The sequence below is a fragment of the Pseudonaja textilis genome, chromosome 1, assembly GCF_049901715.1.
Source record: "Pseudonaja textilis isolate UNSWEBS1 chromosome 1, rPseTex1.2, whole genome shotgun sequence".
Taxonomy (NCBI): domain Eukaryota; kingdom Metazoa; phylum Chordata; class Lepidosauria; order Squamata; family Elapidae; genus Pseudonaja; species Pseudonaja textilis.
The window spans coordinates 292,220,627-292,234,938 of NC_141990.1; the positions used below are offsets into that span (position 1 = coordinate 292,220,627).

General features: G+C 43.9%; 1 protein-coding gene across 1 annotated transcript in view; it reads right to left on the reverse strand.

Moving 5' to 3' along the window:
* The window catches only part of CATSPERB (catsper channel auxiliary subunit beta), an 81,833-nt gene that overhangs the window by 53,934 nt on the left and 13,587 nt on the right, over positions 1 to 14,312 (reverse strand). The window contains exons 6-9 of the mRNA XM_087932214.1: positions 13,849 to 13,941; positions 9,404 to 9,522; positions 8,134 to 8,166; positions 636 to 702 (exon numbers count right to left, since the gene is read on the reverse strand). Of these exons, the coding sequence (XP_087788340.1) occupies positions 636 to 702; positions 8,134 to 8,166; positions 9,404 to 9,522; positions 13,849 to 13,941 (312 nt within the window). The remainder of the gene's footprint in view (positions 1 to 635; positions 703 to 8,133; positions 8,167 to 9,403; positions 9,523 to 13,848; positions 13,942 to 14,312) is intronic.

Genomic DNA, 14,312 nt, shown 5'->3' on the forward strand with positions numbered 1-14,312 from the left:
TTGCACATTCTTATCCAGATGAGAGCTTCTTTGTGGAGGCCATTGCTGACCGCCACTCCACCACTTTCAGAAAAGGGAGTTAAGCCAGCTGAGGAGGGGGGTTGAGATTCCCCTGGACCCCTGCCAGGTCTCCCCTGTGTTCAGTTACCTCTACAGGGTAACTATAGCCCCAAATCTGTGTGGATTGGGGCACTCCAGTGGTGAGCGCAGCAGAAACCATGCATGATCGCGGATTCCTGCTGCCGCTGAAGCCCTGAAAACCGGAAGTCCCACATGAATTTAATTTTTTTATATTGTTACCTTAGTTAACTGCATAATTTTAATTGTAATTTTAACATTTTATCTTGAGATAATATGAATACTCACAATTAGTTTTTTCAAAGATTAAATAGCTTTAATAGAACTCTTGAAACTGATCTTTAAAGGGATCAGATCTAATAGCTTTTACATAAAAGATATGGTGTGGCCTTGATAACCTCATGAAATACTTATTGTTGGGTTCAGCCATGATTTCTTTATTACTAAATCCTTACAAAGTTGCAGACATATACCATAACAAATACTTAAAAGTATGGATAATATAATTCTCATTTACTATTTTGGATACACCTTTATGCAAAGTCTGGTTTTCTTACCTTCATAGTTTTCTCTGTTAGCTAAACACTGATGATTATACCAGATTTTTGCATCATAATAATCATCCTGTGGAAATCAAAATGTGAAATAAATACTTAACATGTAAATTGGAACATGATGTATGTAAGTATTATACATGATTGGACCCACTAGAGCTGAATTTCATTTTCCTTTTGCCACAAGTGAAGCTGAGGAAGATAAATGTTAGGATTATCAAATGCCAGCAAGATTAGATGACAACCCAGGATCTCTAGTTGCAGTTCTGGTGACAATGGCAATTAATAGCAGAGACTATAACATTATTATGGAAGAGTAAATCCAGTAATTCAAGAATAAAGTAGAATTAATCAATCATGGTTAATAAAAAGAAGCATGTAGGCCACATTATAAAAAAACATATATCACAGAACCTTCTTGATGAAGCTCAGATATTTGACTCTTACTAGGAATTAAAAGAAAAGTTTATTCTTAAATTATGCCAATTGGGAGTACTACTTGTACATATGCCATAAACTACAATATAAAACAAGGCTATCAGATCCAGGTTTTAAAAATTTCATCCAACTCCAGAAATCTCTAAACCCTTTGCTTCTGTTCAACTACTATATCCTTGTTAGGTGTCCAGTCATGGACAACTCCACAAATGGCAGTTTAGCTAAACGCTTGCAACCAACATAATCTGGACACCAAATGCCTACAAATTGCTATCCCATATCCCTCCCAAATGCTTTTTCTTATCAGCCATGCAAGCATCATAATCTCTAAGTAGAAGAGTAACTATAGGAGATACAATGGCCTTCTGACCAGTAGGTCTTGAGGTGCTACTGGATTTGTACCCTCAGCAATAATATTTACTGCAGCATAATCCCACTGAAGGGTAGGATAAAGTAGGCAAGACTGGAAATATGTCAGGAAAAGGGGAGACATTAACTGGCATCTTAAATTTTCTTAGAAGATTGTGTGTTCATTTCTTATCCCAGTTATTGGGTCATGGAGTATGGAGGTGATCAATTCTGTATTAAGAATATGATACTTGCCCAACAACAGTGTGGCTTCACAAAAGTTATTAATAGAATCATAAGGTTGAGTGGTGCAATGGCCTAGAGGTGGCGCTCTCGCCTCAATCAGGAGGCTGTGAGTTTGATTCTAGTTAGAGGCAGTTATTTCTCTCTCTGGGCACACTGAGAATATATATGCTGAAAAAAACTCTGCATTGGCAACAGGAAGGACATCTGGCCAGTAAACACTAAGCTCCATTCAGTTGCCCGTAGGGGATTATGGTGTCATTAAAAGAGGATGATAGAATCATAGGGTTGGAAGGAACCTCAGAAGTCTTCTAGACTAACTACTTGCCCAAGGCAGGAGTCTTCATACCACCTCAGACAAATGGTTGTCCAATCTTTTCTTGAAAACTTCCAGTAATGGAGCACCCACAACTCCGAGAGGCAAGCTGTGCTATTGATTAATCATTCTCATTGTCAGAAAATTTCTCCTTGGAAGACTGGTATCATGTCTCCTCTCAATCTTATCTTTGTAAAGCTCAATCTTATCTTTGTGAAGCTACAATAATTCCTTTAGCGTCATAGGATTTAGTCTCCAGATTCTTTACCATCTTTGTTGTTCTCTGTACTCTTCCTAGGGATTTTTTTGTATTGCAATTATCAGAATTGGATTCAATATTCCAAATGTTGCTCACCAGTGCTATATAGAGCAGTACTATCACCTTTTTTTTGGTCTTGGTACTATCCCTCTGTTGATGCAGCCTAGAACTGCATTGGCTTTTTTGTCAGCTGCAGCTGCTGGCTCATACTTAAGTGGTGTCCATGAAGACATATAGATCCCTTGTTCTGTATTAACATTCTTGAAGACTCGCATTCTGATTGGTCCGCCCAGACCACAATCCGATTGATTCGCTGAACGCCTGTGATTGGAGCGCTAAGAATCTGCCGCGATTGGCTGAGCCGATCGCGGGAGATTCAAAGCGTTGCTATTGGCCGCCGAGCCGCCGGCCAGCTGTATAAAGCCAAGTGGCTCGCACACTTAAAACTGTCCTTATTCAGAACTTCAAAAAAAGAGCTGATTGTTCACTTCCGCGTCTCGCCTCTTATGTGACCCGATCCACCGATCTAACACTGGCGACGAGGGTGGGATCGTGAGGCGAGGACCAACTAGCACGTGGCAAACGGTGATCGGCGCCCTGCACAATGGCCAGCACCCTGCTGCCCGCTCCATTCGACCCAGCGACCGAAGACTGGGAGTCATATATCGATCGCTTCCAGATGTTTCTGGAATGCAGCAACCTCAAAGACACCAACGGCCAGAGGAAACGGGCAGTATTCCTCACACACTGCGGGCCCTCAGTGTTCAAAATGGCCAAGGCACTGGCAAAGCCCGCCGACGTCAAGGAGATGGACTGGGCTGACCTCGAGCCCATCTTGCGGTGCCATTACGCCCCCACTGTGCCCATTGTCATTCGGAGGCACGACTTCTACCGCCGCGATCAGCGCGAAGGCGAAACCATCGGCGACTTCGTGGCCCAGCTATGGAACCTGGGAGGCCCCTGCAAATTCCCTGACCTGGACCAGGCACTTCGGGACCGAGTCATCCTTGGACTCCGAGACCCCTCGCCGAGGCCACTGCCGCCGAGGCCACCCGCCAGTCAGCAGCCCGGATGAGGCAAGCCAACACGACTGAACGGCCACCGACCAACGAAGCGACCCCCACCGCCGCAAAGCCCGGGGAATCCAGCCGTCGAGAAACAACCACGCATCATGGCGACCTCAAACCCCAATCCGACACCGAGGACGACGACGACGAGGAAATCCACCAACTGCAGACTGAGCGCGACCGCCGGGACTGCAGGGGACGTAAGTCGGGTTTCCATTGCGCCGGCTGCAGCGGCGATCACCCCCGCTCCGAATGCCGTTTTCTCGACGCCATTTGCAGGCATTGTGAGAAGCGGGGGCACATCGCCAAGGTGTGCCGCAACAAAAAGAGCTACAGCCCGCAGCGACGAGGAAACAGCCCATGACGACGAGATGGCACCCCCCCAGGCATCGAGACCGACCGACCGAGAGCCGGTGGAGCTGCGACAGCCGCAGCAGACGACTCAGCGAGGCACAACGGCGCGAGGAGACCCACCAGACGGTCGTCATCGGCCATTCATCAACCATGGACGCCCGGAAGGTACACATGGCGCTGTGCATCGAGGACCAGCCCTGCGAGATGGAAGTGGACTCCGGGTTCTACCTCTCAATGCTCTCTTGGCGCACAATCAAGCGCCTGGTCCCGACCATCCGCCGCAACGAACTAGACGACCAGAAGCTAATCCTGAAAGACTACCAGGGAAACCGCATCCCTGTGGTCGGCATTGGGCACTTTAAGGTCACATTCAAGAACCACACCGACATCTTGCCACTCACAATCATGGACCGGGACCGCCCCAGCTTGCTCGGCCTACAATGGTTCGCCCCGCTGGGCATCGAGGTGACGGGCATCCATCACACAGACGAGGCCGACTGGGAAGCGACTCTCGTAAAGGAATTCCAGGAGGTCTTCGACAACTCGCTAGGCAAGTACCGAGGGCCCCCTATATCCTTCAACCTTAACCCTAACGTCGCCCCAATCCGCCTCAAACCCCGGCGAGTGCCCTTTGCACTTAAGCCGAAAATCGATGAGCAACTAGACAAGCTCGTCGCGCAAGGGGTACTAGAGCCCATCGACCATGCCCGTTGGGAAACGCCCATAGTCACCCCCATCAAACCCGATGGCTCCATCAGAATTTGTGGGGACTACAAGGCCACCCTCAATCACGCGCTACAGCAAAGCGCCTACCCCGTTCCAGTAGTCCAGCACCTTCTGCACTCACTGGGGGGAGGCCGGGTCTTCACAAAACTCGACTTGGCACAAGCGTATCAGCAGTTGCCGGTCGATGCGGAGACAGCCGACGCGCAAACGATAGTTACACACTGGGGGGCCTTTCGGTGCAACCGACTCCAATTTGGAGTCAGCGTTGCCCCAAGAGTCTTCCAAAGTCTCATGGAAAGGCTCCTCCAGGGAATTAAAGGGGTGGTTCCCTACTTCGATGACGTGCTGATCGCAGCCGCCAACAGAGAACAATTGGAGACCCGATTAAGGGCGGTGCTGAACAAATTCAAAGATGCCGGCCTTAAAGTCAAAAGAGACAAATGCCAACTCCACACCGAGAGGGTCGAGTTCCTGGGGTACCTCCTGGACCGGCACGGAATACACCCAACTGGGAAGAAACTCAGAGCCATCAAGGAAGCCCCCACACCAACAAACAAGGCGGAACTACAGGCATTTTTGGGACTGCTTAACTTTTACAATGTTTTCCTACCCCAAAAGGTGATCGTGGCGGAACCCCTACACCGGCTACTCGATAAAGCGGCCACCTGGACCCGGGGGAAGCGGGAGGAGACTGCGTTCCAACGAACAAAAAACCTGCTAACATCGGACGCAGTCCTGATCCAGTATAGCGAGACCCTCCCGCTCACAGTAACGTGCGACGCATCACCTTTCGGCATCAGAGCAGTCCTCAGCCACACCCTACCCGACGGGAAGGAAGCACCCATCGCCTTCTTCTCCCGAACGCTGGCCAAACCGGAAAGAAATTACAGTCAACTAGATAAAGAAGCCCTCGCCATCGTCGCCGGAGTGAAAAGGTTCCATGAATACCTTTACGGTAGGGACTTTTCTATCATTACGGACCACAAGCCCCTGCTCGGGATACTCGCAGGGAACAAGGCCACCCCGAACATCCTGTCACCCCGAATGACGAGGTGGTCCGAGTTCCTTGCCGCATACTCATACGAACTATCACACCGGCCCGGCAAGAACATTCCGCACGCTGACACACTGAGCCGGTCACCACTACCCAACCTAGACGACGACCCAGCGCCCACAACGATGACCCTGCAAATCGAGACCCTACCCAGCCCACTCTTAACCACGCCAGACATTGCCCATGAAACAAATAAAGACAAATGGCTGGCGCGGGTATTGAGCTGGGTAGAGCGGGAGTGGCCAGAAAATGATGGCGGCGAACAGTTCAGAGCCTTCTGAAACCGCCAGACTGAGCTGTTCTCGCAAAGGGGGTGCATACTCTGGGGCGACCGGGTAGTCATACCGGAAACACTACAAGACAGAGTGTTGGCAATGCTGCACGAGGGACACCCGGGGGTCGTCAAGATGAAAGCCCTGGCCAGAAGCTACGCTTGGTGGCCAGGGATGGACAAACAAATCGAGACATGGGTCGCCGGTTGCAGCAGGTGCCAAGAGTCGAGAGCCACCCCCGCCGCACCAGTCCTGGAATGGGAGACCCCGAGAGGACCATGGTCGCGAATACACATAGACTTCGCCGGGCCAACCAAGGGGCATACATTCCTCATCACCGTAGATGCTTACTCCAACTGGCTGGAGGTAAGCACTATGAGAGCAACAACAACAGAAGCGGTCATCGACAAGCTCAACAGACTCTTTGCAATGCACGGGTTACCGGATGTCATAGTTTCGGACAATGGGCCACAGTTGACGGCACTGGCATTTGAAAAATACCTAGCCAGAAGGGGCATCAGACACGCCTTAACCTCGACGGGTCACCCAGCGGCGAACGGTAGGGCGGAACGGATGGTCCAATACACAAAAAAAGCCATCCAAAAAATTGAAACCGGAGACATCCAGGAGAAGATAAACAAACTACTCTTCATACAACACATCACTCTGAACACGACCACGAACAAGAGCCCAGCGGAGTTACTAATGGGAAGGAAACTGAGGTCCCCACTGGACCGCCTACACCCCACCTACAACCCAGAGAAACCCCCGGACTCCTCCAGCCGGTACCGGGCATTCAACATCGGGGACACAGTCTACGCGAAGAACTTCACGGGAGACCCCCTCTGGGTTCCTGCACAAATAACACAGGTGACCAGGCCCCGATCATACAGACTCCAAACGACAGACGGGAAGAGCTGGAAGCGGCACATCGACCAGCTACGGTCCAGACTAGCCACCAACACCCCCGATGCCTCGGCAACAGCAACCCAGGAAAGCAGAGAGGGAGGGGAAGACTCAACAACCAAGCCGGTAAATGACGGAAGGACAGAAGCGTCAACGGCACACCCCCGAACACAAGCCGAACACCCCCCACCAAAAGACAGAGACGTTCAAACAAGCCAGCCATACTCACCGGCAGACCTCGAACTGTCGCAGACGGGATCTTCACCTGGAAGGTACAGCCAAGCCAGCTCAACCAGCCCGGAAAGGCCGAGCGGGAGCAACAGGGACCGCAACTCGACCAACCCAGACAGTCCGGGCAGGAGTTGCAGCGACAGGCCCGACTCACCGTTCCAGGCGGTTCCATCAACGAAGTTGAGAGCGACGCGGAGCCCGTCCGAACTGGCTGACGACCACACACCGACTGAGCCACGCAGGTCAACCAGACAGGTTCAAGCCCCACCTACCTGCGCGACTCGCGTCACGACACTGTGTCGGACGAAACCATGAGGGGAGGGGTGTTCTGTATTAACATTCTTGAAGACTCGCATTCTGATTGGTCCGCCCAGACCGCAATCCGATTGGTTCGCTGAACGCCTGTGATTGGAGCGCTAAGAATCTGCCGCGATTGGCTGAGCCGATCGCGGGAGATTCAAAGCGTTGCTCTTGGCCGCCAAGCCGCCGGCCGGCTGTATAAAGCCAAGCGGCTCGCACACTTAAAACTGTCCTTATTCAGAACTTCAATAAAAGAGCTGATTGTTCACTTCCGCGTCTCGCCTCTTATGTGACCCGATCCACCGATCTAACATCCCTCTCATAAGCACTAGTGTTAAGCTAAGTACTGCCTATTATGTTCCTTTGCATCTGATTTTTTCCTGTTTAGGTGAATGACCTTATATTTCTCACCACTGAGCTGCAACTTGCTGGATAGGGTCCAATGCTCAAATCCTCCTGAATTTTGAGTGTCTTCCAAAGAGTTAACAATTCCTCCCAGTTTTGTGTTATCTGCAAATCTGATGAGTGCTCCTTCAATCCTCTCATCTAGGACATTTATGAAGATGTTGAAGAGTGCTGGTTTCAAGACACAACCTTGAGGAAACCCTCTGCACATTTCCCTCCAAGGATATGTAGTTGCATCAAGGACCACATGCTGAGTGTGGTTGGTTGGCCAACTACAAATCCATCAGGCAATGATACTGTCTATCCCATATTGTTCTGTCTTACCAAGAAATTGGCTGTGATCAAATAATGTACTGAAAACTAAGTATACTGCATTTCATAATTTGGTTATATATTATAATGTATCATTTTGAAGACCCTTCCTTCCTCTCTTTTCTTTTTCTTTTATAATAAAGATGTTAAAAACAAGTCTTAGAGCAGTCAGAAGCTTTCAAAGGTTTGTGATTATGTTGTGAAATAGCATGTCAAATAACTGACTGCAGCAAAAATATGACTATAGTAAAAATATTAGCAATTTCTCACCATTTCAAAGCCACATAAAGCTGGTTTGTTGAACTGGGAAAAAAAGAAAAGGTAAAATGTAAAAGCAGAAATGTATGAATAAATTAAAACTTCTAAAGCTTGTAAAGCAAGTGCAGAAATATATTATATATTCACTTAATAAATAGGCCACCTTGATACAGTGCTGTGTCCTAATATTATACATTTCTCCTGTGTTTGTACTAGCATTTAATTGCCAAATATTTCAGGCACAGGACTCAGTTTACTTGAGGAGTTTGGCTGCTAGAATTGCAAAGGAGGGGCAGTTACATCATCATTCTTAGGTTTCTAGTCTTAAAAAGTTTATATAGAACCCATTGTTGTAGATTCTTTGTGGGCTATTTTTTTCCCCACAACCACAACTGCTGATCTATCCAGTTAAACTTGTTGACATTATTATTATTTTTTGTAAATCTTTTCTTCTTGCTTAGAATGAGTGCCGCAAATAGTAGTCCAACATAGGAATTCTTACATTGATGCTGTAGAAACTATTCCTAAACCACAAAGTAAAGTGTAAAAGTGTTTTACTAAAAGACTTCAAGTGGAAGCTGTACTGGAATCCTGACATTCTTACAGAAAGTTGGTATCTAATTCAAGTGGGGTTTTTTTAACCAGCTCCATTTACACTGGCATTTGATCTAAAGTGCCATGAGGGAAAAGGCTTGATTGCCTTGAGTTCACAGCAGAACAGTAGAACAGTAACAAGGACACCAAAGAACAGGAAGTTTAACATCATAGTCTCTATAATAGCTGCCTTGTCATGAGGACATAGCTTTACGGCAGATCAATGACTTAAATAGAAATATAGGCTATGTATCTTTAAAATAAATGCATGAAAGCAAAGTTTATTTGGCTATATCAAGCCCAAATCTTGAGCTATAATCTTGATTCAGGATGATTCAATATTCAATATACTATATTATACTATAATATACCATCATCAGATTTGTTAGTAGTTTTCATTTGTATAGACAAGGCAGAGACAGTAACTATGAAACAGTTTGTGAATATCTTTCTGTAATAACAAACAGTGTAATAATCTCTTTCAGTTCCTCAGTACACTGAGAGATTTCCCTCTAACTCTGTGTTCTTTAGCTTGATTTGGCTTACTGGCATTCCTCAGTTTCCCTGAATGGATTTCTGAAAGACTAAAATGTTACTTTTCAAAGTTTCTCTGAACATTTCTTTTCAGTAGGTTTTTTGTTAACTTTACTACACCATGTCATAAGGGAAGGATATATTCAAAACATACTTTCAGTTTATGTACAGAAGGATACCGCAGATCTTCACTGATAAATAAACCCAATGTAGTAAGCATTATTAAACGTGTATTTATTAGAATGATATCCACAAGTGTAAGACCAGAACAATCTATAGAAAAGAAAAGGATTCATGGGAGAGTGGTTATTTTTCTTTATATTTTTCAACATTATTTTCTACCAACAAGGCAAATAATGTACATTTTTCAAACATCCAAATTTGAGGTTTGAGGTAGTAGGTAAATGAATATATACACACATACATATATACATACATACATACATACATAAAGCATAAGGAATGCTTGCCAAAATATGTTTAAATGTTTACATTTGTATGCAAAAAGTATTGTGTTGCTATCTGAGAACTTGAATGAATTATCAATAACATTTTTTCTCTTGCTAGACCTCATGGGATGAATAGATGTAACTGGGGAGAGATGGTCCCTCAAATAATTTGGCTCAATGTCATATAGGGTTTTAAAGGACAAAACCAGCAGTTTGAATTGGACCCATAAGCAAACTGGCAACCAATGCAGCTTGTAGAACAGAGGCATAACACATATCATTCTATGGGCACACATAATTGCCCACACCAACTTATTCTGCATCTGCTCCTTAATCATGAACAAACACACCTGACAAACAAGACAAAATTGCACAGAGGCCTCCCAGCCACAGCTGCTGCCTGCTTTTCAAGCAGGATCATGAATCCAGAAGATTTCGTCATAAGTCTGTTTGGGGCAGTGCCACTCATCCAGTAGCAAAGAGGTAAAATGGTCCTTGAATTCAAAATCATGGTTTTGTTGAAGCCTGTTTTTCTCCACCCAGAGCCCCATAGCCTCCAGGCACTGGGACGTGCTTAATGTTCTAATGGCAGAGATATGTCATTGAATATCGTCAGCATACTGGTGAACATCTGCTGCCATGGAGTGAGGTATCATCAGTTTCAACATGTAAGCATTGGATACATGTAAATGTATCCAAATCCTGCTTTTGAGATCATTCAAAAGAATGACCAGTGCTCTTTCTGTCTCATCCTCAGGCCTAAAACCTATCTGAAAGGGGTCCAGATAATTGTTGCATCCAGAGCCCACTGAAGCTTGTCACAAGCACCTTCTCCACAATCTTCCATGAAGAAAGGAGATCAAAAATTGTCCAGTATGGTGGGATTTAGCAATTCCTTCCTGAGAAAGGGGTGAACCAATCATTCTTAGAGACAGAGAAATAACTCACTCTCAAAAGGAAGAATTCACCACTGTTAGAATGTGCTACATATCCCTCCTCAGCATCTTAACTAGCCTGGTAGCTGAGCTCAGTCGCAAGGGCTCTGTTCTCAGATAATAGGATAATTCCCAGATAACAGAGCATTTTGCTACTGTACTGCCCATCTGCTATCCATCAGTCTCTCTTCCTGGGCTGAAAGACTTGGTTTTGGACCTGGGTTGAGAATGCCTAGACTGATTGTTTTGGAGGATCTGAATAAGGATACTTGTTTTGGAGCAAAACAGGATTCCATAGCTACCACAGGATTCTCACATGTCATTAATCTAATGAATATTACAGATCTCATTTGTGATAGAGTGTGATGGCTCAGTGGTTAAAGATGCTAAGCTTGTCAGCTGACAGCCTGGGTTTGAGACCCAAAAACTGCATGATGGCATGAGCTCCTGTTATTTGTTCCAGCTCCTGCCCACCTAGCAATTTGAAAGCATGCAAATGCAAATAGATAAATAGGTATCACTTCAGTGGGAAGGTAACAGTGTTCCATGCACCACGGCCTATAGTTATGTTGGCCACACGATCATGGAAATGTTTTCGGACAATGCTGGCTCCCTTGGCTAAGAAATGGAGATGAGCACCGCCATCTAGAATCAGACATGATTAGAAAGAGGAAAGCTTTACCTTTACCTTTTTATTTGTGATGTAATTTTCTCAGCTGGAAGGAAGAAAGGTGAACTGAATGTGGGAGACTTGTTGGAATGCTCATCCTAGACTGGCCTGATTGATGCCCATATTAGCATTATTTTGTCACTGTGGGAAGACCTGTTTATTTCTCCTCTATTTTCTTTTAAATTGTTTTTTAATTCATATTGTTTTAAATTTTGAAGACTACCCTGTTGCTGGCTAATTTGCATGTTATATTTTGTTTTAACTTGAATTGTATTAATTTGGGGGGAGGGTTTGTAAAACATCAGAAAGCTTCGGTTATTAGGTAGTTATTTTAGAAATAAATGCATACAATGAAAGAGGAAACCTATTTTCAGCGTGCATGTGTCTAATTTAGCTTTGTTTTGTCCTAATTTTGTATATGTTTTTTTTAAATTAAAGCATTTATAATTAAATTTTATTCTAAGATATTGATATTTGTACAGTATTAATAATTTATGATCTGGTTTGAAATTTTGGAAGAAATGCAGAATGTATTTGAACTCATGTATTTAATCTGGAAACTGCAAATTGGGTACATTTCTGTAAAAATAAAACAATGAAAATAGCTTTGATAGGAGGATGGTACAAAATAGAGGGAAGGACTTGGGCATATACAGGACATCGACTCACTCCAGCTTAGATCTGGCAATTAAATAAACTGTGACTGAAACATCAGCAGGATAATTTGTGGGAAAAGCCAGTTGGTTGAAACCCCTGAACTCCAACTGCTTATTTGACTTGAGAATGAAAGAGCACTAGCCATTATCTTTTAGGATTAAAAGAACAGTGATTATTCTGAGTCAGTGAAGAGTTGACATGACACATCCTGATCTTCTCTCCAAAGCATAAAATTACCCTACAGAATTCTAATAGGCTTTAAAGAATGGAGCATACAGCATTTTCAGGCCCTTTTTCCAAAAAGCATCAGATTGGACCAGGAAACAAAAAACTGAATTTAATAATGCAATAACAGAGTTGGAAGGGACCTTTGAGGTCTTCTAGTCTTGCTCAAGCAGGAAACCCTGCTCAAGCAGGAAACCCTGCACCATTTCAGGCAAATCGTTGTCCAATCTCTTCTTTAAAACCTCCAGTGTTGGTGCATCCACAACATCTAGAGGCAAGTTGTTAGGAATATAAGTCACCTAACAGTTATTTGGGTTGGAAATATATAAGCCAGTATTAATACTGTCTCTTTAAGAAAATGCAAAAACTGTAATTGGGTGTGATTTCTCAAATGGCCATAAGATGGAGCCAGAAACCTGGGTTGTCTTAGTCTTAGTCTCAGAAGATGTCTCAGTGAGCCTCTCTATTTCCTTCTGTTGGAGAGTATTGCCGTTCCTTCTATTGACTGCTATTCTTGGATTTGATGTAAGTCTGATACTGAACTGTTTATGATACTGGACTTTGTAATTGGATTATCCCTAGACTGAAAACTGACTGATCTTACCTGTGAATGACTTTGGACTGCCTATTTTGAACTTTGCTTAAACCTTTCTTGAAAGTAAAAAACCTACATTTACTGTACAGTGTATCTGTGTGCTGTGTGTGTATTATTCAATACTTCTCTCAATACATGCGCTCATTCTCCTAACAGGGAATTATCTCAACACAAGTTGTTCCAGTGATTAATTGTTCTGTTAGGAAATTTGTCCTTAGTTCTAGGTTGGTTTTCTCTTTGATTAATTTCCACCCCTTGCTTCTTGTGTTGCCTTTAGGACAAGAAGCATTGGATGAATAGGTTGCTTCTTTGTGGCAGCCCTGTAGATATTAAAACACTGCTATCATGTCACCCCTAGTCCTTCTTTTCATTAAATTAGACACACCCAATTCCTGCAATCATTCTTCATATGTTTTAGCCTCCAGTCCTTGAATAATATTTGTTGCTCTTTTCTGTAGTCTTTCTAGAGTTTCAACATCTTTTTTATATCATGACTGCCAGAACTGGATGCAAGCGTGGTCTTACCAAGGCATTATAAAGTGATAACAGTTTATCTAATCTTGATTCTATCCCTCTATTAATGCAGCCAAGGACTGTGTTGGCTTTCTGGCAGCTGCAGCACACTGCTGGTTCATATTCAAGTGATTGTTCACTAGGACTCCAAGAACCCTCTTGTAGTTACTACTGTTGAACTCGGAACCACCTATTCTATACCTGTGTATTTGGTTTTTCTGCCTAAGTGTAAAACCTTACTTTTCTCTACATTAAATTTCATTTTGTTAGATAGGGCCCAATGCTCAAATCTGTCAAGATCCTTCTGTATTTTGAGCCTACTTTTTATCTTCATTAAGCTATAGTTAGGATGCTTACTATCCAGTCACATTATTTAATATTTTCTCCCTTCGGACTTATCAAAAATGATAATTGGTACAAATTGGGGAGAGAATTCTGAAGCCTACAGTTAAAGGTTTTAGGGCTACACGAGTCTTATGCTGTCATAAAATTTAAGAGCTATATAGAAATCTACAAATGAAAAAAGATGAATATTAATTGAAAGGAAAAAATTACCGTAATCCATGAGAACACAAATGTTTTGTGTTAAATTATTCCAAATTACGTCTCGATTCATAAATCCATCATAGGTGATTCCTAAAACTATTCCTATGAATCATACAGACATGAAAATAGAATTACATATAAATCTGGAAATTAATACATAGTACAGTATTATATGCTTCCCATTTCTATTAGTGATCTAGAATTTTCAGAGGTGAAACAGATTTGGATTCCTGTGGATGAAGAGAAATAAGACATTTATTTCATATTTGATTTTACAGGATAGGTGGAGACATAACACTGCAAAAGGAGCAACATTTATTATAATCATAGCTCGTCTCTAGATGGAAGCCCTTCTGCATCTTCAGGAGTTTTCAGAATATAAGAGCTCAACTGAATTTCTTGTTCTGACTGAAAACTTAACAAAACATGGTAGGTGGAGGTGAGTAGCTAAACAGATTACCATGGAGTTTATG